At 40.7% G+C, this 13,241-nt stretch overlaps 1 protein-coding gene across 1 annotated transcript in view; it reads right to left on the bottom strand.

The window, feature by feature from the left end:
- The window catches only part of LOC101849637 (ATP-binding cassette sub-family G member 8), a gene marked incomplete in the record, with an annotated part of 20,413 nt that extends 11,042 nt beyond the window's left edge, over nt 1–9,371 (bottom strand). The window contains 4 exon segments of the mRNA XM_013086753.2: nt 3,513–3,636; nt 7,082–7,214; nt 7,840–8,075; nt 9,217–9,371. Of these exon segments, the coding sequence (XP_012942207.2) occupies nt 3,513–3,636; nt 7,082–7,214; nt 7,840–8,075; nt 9,217–9,319 (596 nt within the window).
- Between the last annotated feature and the right edge of the window lie 3,870 nt (nt 9,372–13,241).

The following is a 13,241-nucleotide window of genomic DNA, read 5'->3' as shown; positions in this document are numbered from 1 at the left end:
AATAATAATAATAATACTTTGCACAGAGCAAATTTCAGCTCAATAATAAGCTACGTGCGCTTTACAATCTGAATCATCACTCCAGCAGACTGAGAGCATTCTGAAACAATCTGTAAAACAACCCCCCATCCCCCACGGCCATCGGGGTTGAGTGGAATAGGACTTTCCAGTTAGCAAACAGATGGAAATACTCGAGCTAAAAAAAAGTAAGGAATTCTCACAGTCGACAACAGAATTAATGTTTTCTACATAAAACAACAAAGAACTCAACTGTCATATGCATGCGAAAGAATCAATAATCAATAAATGTAGTCTCCCGTACATCGTTAACACCATGACCAAAACTTCGACAAGAATCTTCCATGAAACTTGTGTACCATAAACAGTTAATAATCATGATCGACACCCCCCCCCCTTCCAAAAACAACAATCAATAATGAAATGCATCTACCACAGAACGTTGGCATAAAAATATCTAAAAGTAGTAAAAGAATCAACAGTGAAATGTGCGTTCACCACAGATAGTTATCATCATACTCAAAACACCCACGAGAATTAGCAGTTGGAATGTTTCTGAACCACTAACTTACTGTAAAAGTCACATGGGTTAGTCAGTTCTGGACACGGATATCCAAGGGTGGTGAAGTACGAAATCATCTCCTTGCCTGGTCCGTAGTACACAATTTTTCCTCTTGACAGAATCATCATCACATCCACGATGTTGAAGATGTCGAACCTAAGGAAGAAGAGTACAAAAGATCCCCGGCAAGTCGTTTTAATGTACTAACCGCAGAAAGAAACATTTTTCAGGACAGAGAAGAAACTGTTTCTTTTAACTAATTGTACCTACATTTTATGTATTTTTTGGGGTGCCTTTTTCAACATTTTAAATCTAAAATTTGAAAAATACTTCTTGAGCACAAGCAACCAGAAACTGCAATAAAACACGCTTTCAAAGTGTTGAGCTTAGTACATCTGAACAGCTCACTTAACAATATTCTAAGATGCCACAGGGGTTCTAAACTTCTTCAATTGTTTTCTTTAAACAAGTAAGCAGCAATAACTTTCAATAACAGCAGCATTTTGTATATAATTATATCTGTGGTTACTGTGGCTCTTACTCTCTATTTGAGGTAATCGGTACACCCCCCACCCCCACATAGATCTACATACAGACCAACAAGAGGCATTAAAAACAAATCAGTCTCAAAATCTAGACGTGATGAAAGAAAAATTCTCTTTGAGCTTAGCAGCACTACAGTGCAATTCGCTGAAGTAATTTATTGTTACTATCAGTAATAAAAAAACGTATATTTTTCTGAAAAGATCTGCTTAGTAATATTATTACAAACAACATAAATTTGTAAAAGTACTATTTCTTGATTTTCTGAATTTAATGCAGTGCGTAGATGGTGTTTTTTTACTTTTCAAGTTGAGAAGATATTCTGATACAACACTTACAGAGAAAAAAACAACAACACATGATTCAACGCCTCTAAATCCTTCTGTGATAGTGAAATGCTTGTCCCAGTATAACATGTTAGTATCATAGATTCACCTATTTTCTTGAAGAAAAAAAAAAAGCAGTGATACAGAGCATCATTCAAGTTGCAGACCGGTACACATATTATTATATTAAAAACTTACTTCTTTCATACACACTCATATTGTCATTTTGTAATAAATAATGAGATTCTCTCTCCCCCCCCTCTCTCTCTCCCTCCCCCCCTCTCTCTCTCTCTCTCTCTCTCTCTCTCTCTCTCTCTCACTCTCTCTCTTCCCCCCCCTCTCTCTCTCTCTCACTCCCCTTTTCTCCCTTTCTCTCTCTATCTCTCTCTCTCCCCTTTTCTCCCTTTCTCGCCCCCCCCCATCTCTCTCTCTCTCTCTCTCTCTCTCTCACTCCCCTTTTCTCCCTTTCTCGCCCACCCCTCTCTCTCTCTCTCTCTGTAATCTCATTAAGCCACAGGGTGTTCTGTTCACCTTGGTGCGTACACAAATTAAATACGTAAGGATTGACGTCATGTATTACGTAAGACCATTCTTCCAACGACCAAGGACACGTTCAAATACCGTATCAAGAAAATGACACAATATAATTCAAGACGCTATATCATAGTATCTACAAATATCCTTATCTGATCAACATAGCGATTACGTACCTGCGTTGGTATTTAACTTTGTGTGTCTACCTAGCTATAAGAATTATTGATTCGTTTCAATAATGGTCGAATGGTTAAGGAGTCAACGTTAGCAACCTTTTTTCTACTCATCTTATTTGTGACCTCGAAGCCGAACTGCAGGAGCCTATAATGATACTACTACTACTACTACTACTACTACTACTACTACTACTACTACTACTACTACCAATGGCAATAACAACAATAATAACAACGATGATAATAATTTCTTTAGCGTAAATTCCCACTCAACAGCAATGTGCATTCCCAGCGAACATGGTAGCATTCTGAACCAATCTCCACTTTCTGGGAAGCATACGGTGCAAGCTGCCCTTTTTTTAAAGGCGCTGAAACTAACATTCTGACAAGATCTATCGCTTTGTATCGCTGGGTGACCATTCACGATTGGATGAGGCGTCGGTGGCCTAGTGGTTAGGCTCTCGGACTCGCAACCGTAAGGTCGTGGTTTCGAATCCCGTCAGTGACCCGACGTTGTGTCCTTGGGAAAGGCACTTTACACGAATTTTCCTCACTTCACTCAGGTGGGAATGGGTACCCGGCTATAGACAGCGCAAGATCTTGTCAGTTTGTTAGTGTTTGAGCGCTTAATCAGCTGCTTGCACTGTATGCTTCCCGGGAAGCTGAGAATGTTTCGGGGTGTTCTATGGTCTGCTGGGGTAATAATATAGTGTAAAGCGCATAGAGCCTGCTGTTGAGCGGGGATATGCGCTATACAAAAGTTATTTATTATCATTATGAAGTGAGGAACATTGTGTAAAGTGCCTTTTGTAAGGATGCAATATTGTGCAAGGTTTATCCTCAAATCCCCAAACTTGCAACATCATGATTACAAGTCTGATAACCTAACCACTAGATTACCAACTTAATTACACTAACTATTAAGAGAATGATGTAATAACGAAAACATGAGTTTCAAGAAAAGTTGCAGTCTATTTTTTAAAATGTGTCTCGTCTGGGGAAACTTGAACCTGAAACATTATAATGATTTATTATAGAAATGTACCATTTGTCCACGTTAAGACGTTGTTTTAGCCTTTGTTCTTTACTTGAGTCATACGTTAAAAAAGGAAGCAAAAGTATTCTTTTCGTCTGGTGAGAATCATTGCATTTTTGACGTCTGTTCCCAAACTATGGGAAATAATTGACCAAAACACCTGAAGTGAAGTAACCTTAACTTTCAAATGTAAAAGATTATCTACGTTTTCGAAATTGATTTTACTTGAAAAATGGATATCAAACATCTAGTAAATCCGTAACAACATATAACATTTTAATTAAATTTTGCTTTAAAAAAAAAATTCAAGTCTGTACCTGGGCTGATGGATGGACATGAGGACTGTTCGCTTCTTTGAAGCCAGTCTGGACAAAGTCTGTGCAATGTTGTTAGCTGTGAAGGAGTCCAGGCCAGACGTTGGCTCGTCCAGAAGTAGAATACCTTTGACGTGAGGATAGAAGCATGAGTTCAGTCAACTGGCGATTGTGATGAAGCAGTAGTGCCACACCATCACTCTACGATAAAACCGTACTGTTTGACGGTGCGTTTTTTTTAGGAGGGGGGGAGTGGGGTGTTAAACATATGTCCAGCCCGCCGATTAGTTTGTAACTTATAGAAGACTACTTTTTATCGTAAATAAGATATGAAATTCGGAACTAACGTATCAAAATGAATATGTGACTCTCGAGTATCTCTTTCTCTTGCTGGATTTTTTTTAAAGGTAATTTCATCAAGATGGCATCACGTAACATTTTCTTATCACATAGAGGATGGACAACTGTACGTTTTAACTGACCGTGTACTGGAAGGGGAGGGGCGTCTTTTATATCGAGTATCTCCATCTATCACAAGCGGTGTGGTATTCCTCTCACAACGGGTTAGATCTAACAGCCTACCAATATACATTGCGTCCATGGGATAAAAATAAATAGTTAAGTGGTGTTGGAATTTACCGCCATTCAGCACTGTTATTGTTAGAGAATCAAGTAACACCAATAAATTGCTTTATTTCATTAATAATACGCAGTCTAGCTGTGAGCTTCAAATAAAGCGACATTGGTAACTAAAGCATTGCTAATCGAAAGCAACTTATTTGGAAGAATATTAATCATGTCATAAAAAAGCGGCACAAATGTATAAATTGTACTATCTAAAGAAAGCAAACCCCCTTTTCAGATAATATACTCAGCAACAAAAGAAACGCGAGTGATATACAAAGTAAAGTAAGATAAAGACATTGGTAAGCAATTTGGAATTTTATTGATTTTTTTGGTCACATTTATTGAAAAGGATTCCTCTGTAAGGATTAAGAGTCCCGTCGGAGAGAAAACAAGTTGAATTTGCTGTGAAAATGATGTACTGTGGTTAAATGGTATGCCCATAAGTCGGTGATGTCAACTTTTGAGTCAATAGCGTGTGTGCATGCCGTTGCGTTCAGAACAGCTTGACATCTGTTTGGCATTGACCTCACACACAAGTCTGTGAATGATGGCCTTGTTCACATTTGCACCAATTTGTGTGTTGGTTCGCTGCAGCTGAGGTGCTATTGTTGGTCTTGGCTGAAAACGATTCAGTTCTCTTTGGATGTGGTCCCAGTAGTGTTCGATCAGGTTGAGGTCTGGGCTCACTGAGGGCCATGGCAGCACCCTGACATTGTTCTGCTGTAAAAGGGCTGCTGTAGCTCTTGCAGTATGGGGTCGGGCATTGTCCTGATGCAGCATAGAGTTCGGGCATTGCTGGAAATGAGGTATGATCACCGGTATCAGTACCTGTCGGATGTAGCGCTGTGCATTAACACCATTACTTTAACGAGGTCCAATGATCTGGAAAACAAAGGGTCCCTAGTGTTGGTTGGGCTGATTGCACCCAAGATCATTATGCTGGGATCACCCCATGCATCGACCTGCAGGACGTTTTTGTCAGCAAACCGTTAGTCGGGTCTTTTCCATATCCGGATTCTTCCATCTCCTCCACTTACGCAAAAACGGCTTTCGCCAGTGAATAAGACATTTCTCCACTGTGGTCAGGTTCAGTTCACATGTTCCTGAGCCCACACCAAACGTTGATGCCGATATCTTGCAGAGAGGACTGCCCGTCTCAAAGGTCGACGACATTGCAGTAGTCCTTCTCGAAGCCGGCGGCGCACAGACTGACCTGAAATGGCTCTCCCATGGTATCCAGCGAGATTTCTGGCCGAATTGGTAGCACACTTGAAGCTGTCTCGCAGATTATTCCGCAGAAGGGCACGGTCTTGGTGTATTGACGTCACTCGTGGTCGGCCAGTTCTGTGAGCATCACGAGTACTTCCAGTGACTTGAAAACGTCTCCGGAGTCAACATATTGTTGAGAGGGACACATCCATGGCAATAGACACATCTGTTGGACTCTCTCCCTCCTGTAATGTCCCGATAGCTCTTTCTTAGTTTGTTTCTCTGAGACGCGGCACGGTCGCTGGCTCAAAACACTCGACTGAAGAAAGCGTTACGTCCTGTCAATTAATACCCCTCGGTCGGGTGAACACTTTTCAGGGGATAAAAACAGCTCACCAACTGGCATGCTCAAGAAACTACCCAGTTTGCATTTTTTTCTTCGCCACCATATTGTGACCTCATTTTATACTGTGAGCATTTTTCAGCATGGTGACATAAGCCCACAACATCACTGATTACAAAAAGTCGGTCATGGCCTATATTTTAGCGAATGTGGGTTATTAAACTCCCGCGTCTTTAAGTAGACTTGCGTAACTTTTGTTGTTTAGTATATCATAATTCATAAAATGTAACCCACGGTTCAACTTGAAGCTACAATTCCTCATTTCCAGAATCGATAAATTCAGGGGAAAAACGTAATCCAACCCACCCCCCCCCCTAGAAATTTTTTTAAAATGTACATATCAGCATTTTTGTCTCTAAGTACACTTCTTCAACTTCACTCTCTTAAAAAAAAAGAATACTTCTCTTTAATCACAACTTTGCATTTGCAGTTTTTTATTGTTTAAAACATCATAATAATGTTGTTTTTTGATACCTTCATCGATACTTTAGTTAATCTGGGTAATGGGCTTCGACCCTGCCTATCAGGCCCAACTTGGGCTGCAACAGATACAACGTCCTAGTAGAAAAACCGACATACTCGATAAAAAAAAAACTCCCAAAAAAGTAAATGAACTTCGGTCTTCTCATCGCGATACACAAGCACCTATTCGCCACACCACAAACGCCGATCTCCAGTTCAAATATAAACAGAGACACAGTTATTATTGTTAAAGAGTAAAGATAAAGTAAAATCCCCTTTCTTCACCCATCAACAACATCACAGCCCGCTGTTTCCTGTTCTTGTAAGACACAGCTGAAATCCAGTTACTCTGATCTTCTTGGTGACCATGGACGTTCTGGACTACAATCAAGCCTTATGAAATGGCATTCGACTATACTTTGATACCACTACTACTGCTACTGCTGCTACTACTACTACTACTGCTGCTACTGCTGCTGCCACTACTACCACTATACTACTACTACTACTACTACTACTACTACTACTACTACTACTACTACTACTACTGCTACTACTATTACTACTGCTTCATGTACTACTATTATTTAACAGTTCGTCCGTCAACGTGTGATGATGACCAATATCTGTAGAGGAGAATGTTTCTAAAGTTTGATATAGGTGACATAATAAATTAAGGGTCCAGATGACTTGTGGCTTCTGCTAAGGCCAGGGAGACCAATTCTGGCACAAGGGATTTAATTGCCACATTTTGAGTACTTAAAAGGTTCATTTCCACGTATGGATATGTGCAGCTCTGAGGGCTTTTTAAAAGCTTCAGCAAACAGTACAAAAAGGAACAAAAAAAGTATATGAAAAGAAAAGAACTCACTTGGCAGAATAAGCAACTGTATGCCGATGCTGACTCTCCTCCTCTCACCCCCCGACAGACCTCGTTGAGTAGCATTGCCAACTTTTGTGTCTGCCACATGTTTGAGGCCCAGCTCTTGAATGACACGATCTACCTGGAGATGGAGGTAGGTGTCAGCAGATAAGTAGGGGATGGCTCAGTAGTTGTATTTTGGCTGGGTAGTAAAGATATTAGTAGCGTTTGACGATCACTGTAATTTTAACATTTGAAAAGAAGAGTAAAAAGTAGGATTTTTGGGTAGTTGCATTATCATCATCATCATCATCATCATCATCATCATCATCATCATCATCATCATCATCATCATCATCATCATCATCAGCATCAGCATCAGCATCAGCATCAGCATCAGCATCATCATTCGCCATCTCCTCCTCCTCCTCCTCCTCCTCCTCCTCCTTCTCCTCTTCCTCCTCCTCCTCCTCCTCCTCCTAATCCTCGTCCTCCTCGTTCTGCACTTCGACATAATTTATATCAATATCTTAACATTTCCCAAAGAACCGTATAAGTAAATAACAACAACAACAACAACAACAACAACAACAACAGCGTCAGCAGCAGCAACAACAATAACAACAACAACAACAACATTAACAGCAGCAGCAGTAGTAGCAGTTACAGCAATAGCCGCAGCAACAGCAAAAAAAAAACCACCCAACTGTACAACCACCACTTTCTCCAACGCCTGGCACGTACAAACTGAAAACTGAAGAACTCACTCTGTCCACAATCTGTTCGTGCGTGAAACTCTTGGGCAGTTTGAGCTGAGCCACGAACATGAGCGACTCCCGAACCGTGAGGAAGGAAATGAGCCGGTCGTCCTGACGCACGTAGCCCGTACAGGCGTCCACGATGTCTTTGGTGGCAGCCACAGAGTTAAGGTACACGTTTCCACTCATCTCACCCGTCGTAGTGCGAGATGCTAGCACGTCCAAAAGGGTTGTTTTCCCGCTGCCTGGGAGGAGAATATTATGGAATGTGGATTCACTTTTAGTGTGGGTTTTATTTCTAAAAGAAGCAAGCGGCTGGGAGTACGAGCAAGTAAAAGAATTTTTATTTTTTGTTTCTATCCCCCCCCCCCCCCCAACAAAAAACAAAGAACCCAGCAAAAACAATAAAAAGAACACAACCAACTAACCAACAAACAAAGAATTAAAGAACAGAAATAAAGAAACAACAACAACAACAAAAAATTGATATTCACAGGACATCTTGGACCCTGTGAAGATACCCAATTCTGGTGAAAGCCAAGTCAATGGGGGCATAAAAGGCCATCTATGAAAGTAAATGCAAAAAGTGAGTCATTTAGGTCCCCCCTACCAACCACCAGCCTGACTAGCTTATGTCAATCACAACGGGTAAAAGTTAATGAGGCCCTCATTCTTAAAAGCGTCTTAACGCATGGCGTCCCAGCCAACAAAATCGGCCTCACGGAGGAAAAAAATGCGTGCTAAGTCAAGTAAGTTTTAAATGGGAGAGAGAGAGAGAGAGAGAGAGAGAGAGAGAGAGAGAGAGAGAGAGAGAGAGAGAGAGAGGAGAGAGAGAGAGAGAGAAAGAGAGAGAGAGAGGAGAGAGAGAGAGAGAGAGAGAGAGAGAGGGGGGGAGGGAGGGAGAGAGAGGGGGGGGGCATTTACTCTTACCCCTCAAGAATACAAATTAATGAAAATTGAGCTTTGCGAAAAATATTACGTTTGTGTAACGGATTGTAATGTTTCAAATCTTAGCAAAGCCTGTGATCAGTGAAAACGATACGAACGAGGGATAAAGTGCTGGCGAAAACGATTAGTGAGAGGTGCACATTTTTACGCTAAAACAACAGTGAGGCATGAGTGGCTGGTGTAGGTGCTCTAGTGTGACTTGCTTCTTTTTCATTTCAAACATCTATCGGCCATATCTCCCCTCCTTCTTTTTTGTGTTTGTTACGCTCTGGTAACACCTATAATCTTCGACACTTATATGACCTTATTGTGCTGCAAGTGCCACGAAACTTTTACTAAAACTAAAACAGTGAAGCATCAGTTGTCGAGCACGAGTTTTGCCCGCTACGTAACCAGTGTTGCTACAAAAATAAGACAGAACTAGCACTGTACTCATACCGGAGCCACCTAAGACTGCCATGAGCTGACCACTCTTTGCGGTAAAGCTGACATCCTGCAGGATCTGAGTTGTCCTCCCTGGCTCCATCCACTCCCATGGCATCTGGATAAATAAAGGATAATAATAACGTCTGTTTGTTTATTTGTTTATTGATTTGTTTGAAAAAGAGTAGCTTGTAAACACAACAATGGTCTAGTTGTTCTAAGCAAATGTAAGATTAACGGATAGAAACAAAAGATGGAAAGAAAATGAATAAACTATACTCTGCTATGCTCTATTCTATTTAATTAGAAGCGGCAAACTTGTTACTAAAAAAAAAAGCAACCAATCCTATCAATACCTGAATGTGTGTAATTCTCTGCCACCATTTTCCTGGCTTGTCTGTGACCTGGTAACCCAGCCGGTGAACGCGAAGGTCGACTGGAACAGTTTCTTGTGTTCCGGAGCCAAGCAAATCAACTACGGCTTCTGTGCCTTCTCTTCCCGGGGTCGGCGCCATACTTTTGCTGAACCTCTGAGCTCACAGCGAAAAGGAAACTCCTGTAGGTTTGGTAGGAGTCTCCAGCTATTGGTCGGCTATGATCTTAGAGGAGATTTAATTCTGAAGACAAATAAATCGATATATAAGGTCATTCGTACGAATCAAGCGAAAAGAAAGACCCCCCAAAATGGGAGGGGGGATAGATAGATAGATAGATAGATAGATAGATAGATAGATAGATAGATAGATAGATAGATAGATAGATAGATAGATAGATAGATAGACCGAGAGAGAGAGAGAAAGAGAGAGAGAAGGAGAGCTAGAAAGAGAGAAAGGGAGAGGGAGAGGGGGAGGGAGAGAGATAGTGAGAGAGTGAGAGTGAGAGAGACAGAGAGAGAGAAAGAGAAAGAGAGAGAGATAAATAGATAGATATATAGACCGAGAGAGAGAGAGAGAGAGAGAGAGAGAGAGAGAGAGAGAGAGAAAGGAGAGCTAGAAAGAGAGAAAGGGAGAAGGAGAGGGGAAGGGAGAGAGATAGATAGAGAGAGTGAGAGTGAGAGAGACACAAAGAGAGAAAGAGAGAGAAAAAGAGAGAAAGAGAGAGAGAGAGAGAGAGAGAGAGAGAGAGAGAGAGAGTGAGAGAAGGGAGGTAGGGAGGTAGGGAGGCAGGGAGATGTGGGGGGTGACAACTCTATTATAACTTATTTACATTAATTGTTAAGAAACACGTCATTATTTCAAAGGAAATCCAAATTCCACCCTAATCAAACGCCCTTGTTTCACTGGTTAGCACAGAGCAGCGCGCCGCATTTGGAGCTTGGGTAAACACAAACATTCGAAAAATTATAATATCCTACACCGTTCCCGGTCATGGCTGCTGCTCTCGGTTCTCTACGAAAACTTTGATGGCAATCATGCTCACCACAGGCACCCTAATGAAGAACAAAACACCTGATTTGCGAAAGTCGAATGCTCGCTGCACATTTTCCTCCTTGCCCTTTATTTGGTTACAAATCAAATTGAGTCAAACGGTGAGCTCCGTGGTGAACCGAAAATACATCAGAGTGTATTGGCTAGGATATCGTAATACAAGTCTATAGGTTAATGTGCGTTGCCCTTGGGCACATCCCTAGTTACCACTAACCAGTAAACTGTTGTCAATGTGAACGAATTACCCGTAGCTGAAATTGAGTTTACTTTTGTGATAGAAATAAACAAAACAAAGGGGTGAAAGGTAATTTTTTTTAAAAGTTAAGAGTGAATGAAACCTTGCTCTGAAAACGCAAAGGCAAATAGCTTCCAAAGAGAAATAAAGCTCTGGAACATTAGTTTGGCAGCGTTCAGAGTTAGGAAGTTTAAAACAGTGTCGTATTTGTCGCTCGGTTTTATCACAGCTATATAGGAATATATCTCTGTCTAAATCCTCAACACTATATGCCTAAACGGCAAAACACTTGACAGTCTTACATGTACTTTGTTTCCCTTATTGTCATTGGGTCAACGCTCTCCGCTGCTTAATTGTTTTAAAATGACGAAGTGAAATTACTTAAGACGATTTCTTTTTTACTCTTTGAGTATGCGCTGCTTTTGAGGGGGTTATTATAAAAATACAAAAGAGGCACAAACTCTATTTTATTTATTCAGAGTTTTCAATTTTTTTTCTTCCGGAAACTTTAAACAGGCAGGTAACTACAGGCATAATAGAAAATAATAATATGCACAAATGTATGTTTTTAATGTAATTATGATGGTTTGAAATGTGAAGCAACATTGCCTTTGGTCTGGTGCTGATTGGATATAAATAAAGTACTCAAAGAGTTAAAAGTAGCCTAGCAGTTGACACAATGTTTAGTATATCAAAAATACGCCATGAGAAAAATAAAATGATAAAAAATAATGAAGAGAAACAAACCCATATGAAGCGAGAAAACAGAAACGACAACCAGTCCTGTAAAATCCTCTCCAAACAAAGAGAAACTGACAAACTGTACAGGTTCAGTCATCTATTAAAGGCTCAGACAGAACTGACGTCGCGGTGAAGGCGGAGAGATCGAATGTGTTAAGTTCTCGAGCACTAAAGTTGTTGATACAGACAGACATTTCGCTATCTTGATCTGATTATTACAGCCATGTCTGTCTACAGTGTACACGTCATGGGTCAGTTTATCGTCTAGTTGTAACTTGACAGCCGCTGACAGGTATTCAGGGCATTGATAACACTTTTCTTCTCAGATAAAATACGTATCCAGCGCATTCATTGGTTCGATTGGTTTTCATACTGTATAGCAAACCAATCGACCAAACATTAAGTTCTAAAAAGTCAAGCTACTCACCTAACTGACCCAACTGAACCAATCACTATTTTTTACCTATCGATCTATTAATCGGCCAGCTTGTTTATATATTTCTTTATTGGCAGAGTCGATCAAAGGTTCTTTAGTTATCTGTCGATTCATGGACCCATTATTTGGTCCGCTCCACTTACTAATTTACTCATTCCCTCCCTCCATCACTCCCTCTCGTTCTCACTCACTCATTCCCTTACTCACACTCACTCACTCACTCACTCACTCACTCACTCCGCTCAATCCTCCTTCTCTCCCTCACTCACTCACTCACTCACTCACTCACTCACTCACTCACTCTCTCCCTCACTTACTTACTCACACCCTCACTCACCTTTTGATGTACCACCTTTTGCGTTGTCAATTCATTCGTTTTTCTCTTTTTCGTTAATCAAAGATTTCACCTGTTAAATCCCTATTTTTTTCTAAACCAGTTTTGATATTATAAGAATCTATACTACATTAGTCTGATCGGCACACCATGTATGTGACATAACCATAGGGAACCGACTTGCGAATCGTCTTTGAGCTGAATTTGGCTGATAATACTATTTCTTGAAAGACGCTTTCAATGCCGTTGCTAAGGTTTTACTAAATTAGAATTCTGAATAGTTTAATACCATAATTCTACTTGGTTGCGCATTTGATCTGAAGTACCCCCCCCCCTTTCCACCCAAAGAGCAGGTAAACTAATTGCCTTAATCCAATAGTAATGGTAAAATGAATGGGACTCTTTATACACTGGGATAATGAGTTATCTCTCTGTTCAAAACCCTGTGCCTTAAACCTAAGATCGATTTTAAAAGTACATGTCTCTCACTTTTAATAGAGGCTGCAGTTCGTTGGAGCACAAAATTGTCGAGGACCGCTACCTTGTAGACTATCATTATCTAGTACAGATCAAAGTATACATCAAAGATGTATGTTTGATTAGTGTATAGTTACTCTCGCCTGACTTTCCTAACGGACGAGACTAAAGGTGATTTGATGTGCAGCGCATTTTAGCTAACTGGTGACGTTCAGTTTTTCAGACTGTAAACCCACTTGACCATAAGGGCACCACCGGGGTCAGCTGATAGTAAAATCCACACCACGGGATGATGTATAAACACCAGACACTCTCATGTAGCAGGCATTACATTAAGAGAAGAAGAAGAAGAAGAAGAAGAAGAAGAAGAAGAAGAAGAAGAAGAAGAAG

The sequence above is a fragment of the Aplysia californica genome, unplaced genomic scaffold (genome assembly GCF_000002075.1).
Source record: "Aplysia californica isolate F4 #8 unplaced genomic scaffold, AplCal3.0 scaffold00501, whole genome shotgun sequence".
NCBI classification, from domain to species: Eukaryota; Metazoa; Mollusca; class Gastropoda; order Aplysiida; family Aplysiidae; genus Aplysia; species Aplysia californica.
The sequence above is the reverse complement of the archived record's forward strand: the minus strand, read 5'-3'. Positions and strand labels throughout refer to the sequence as shown.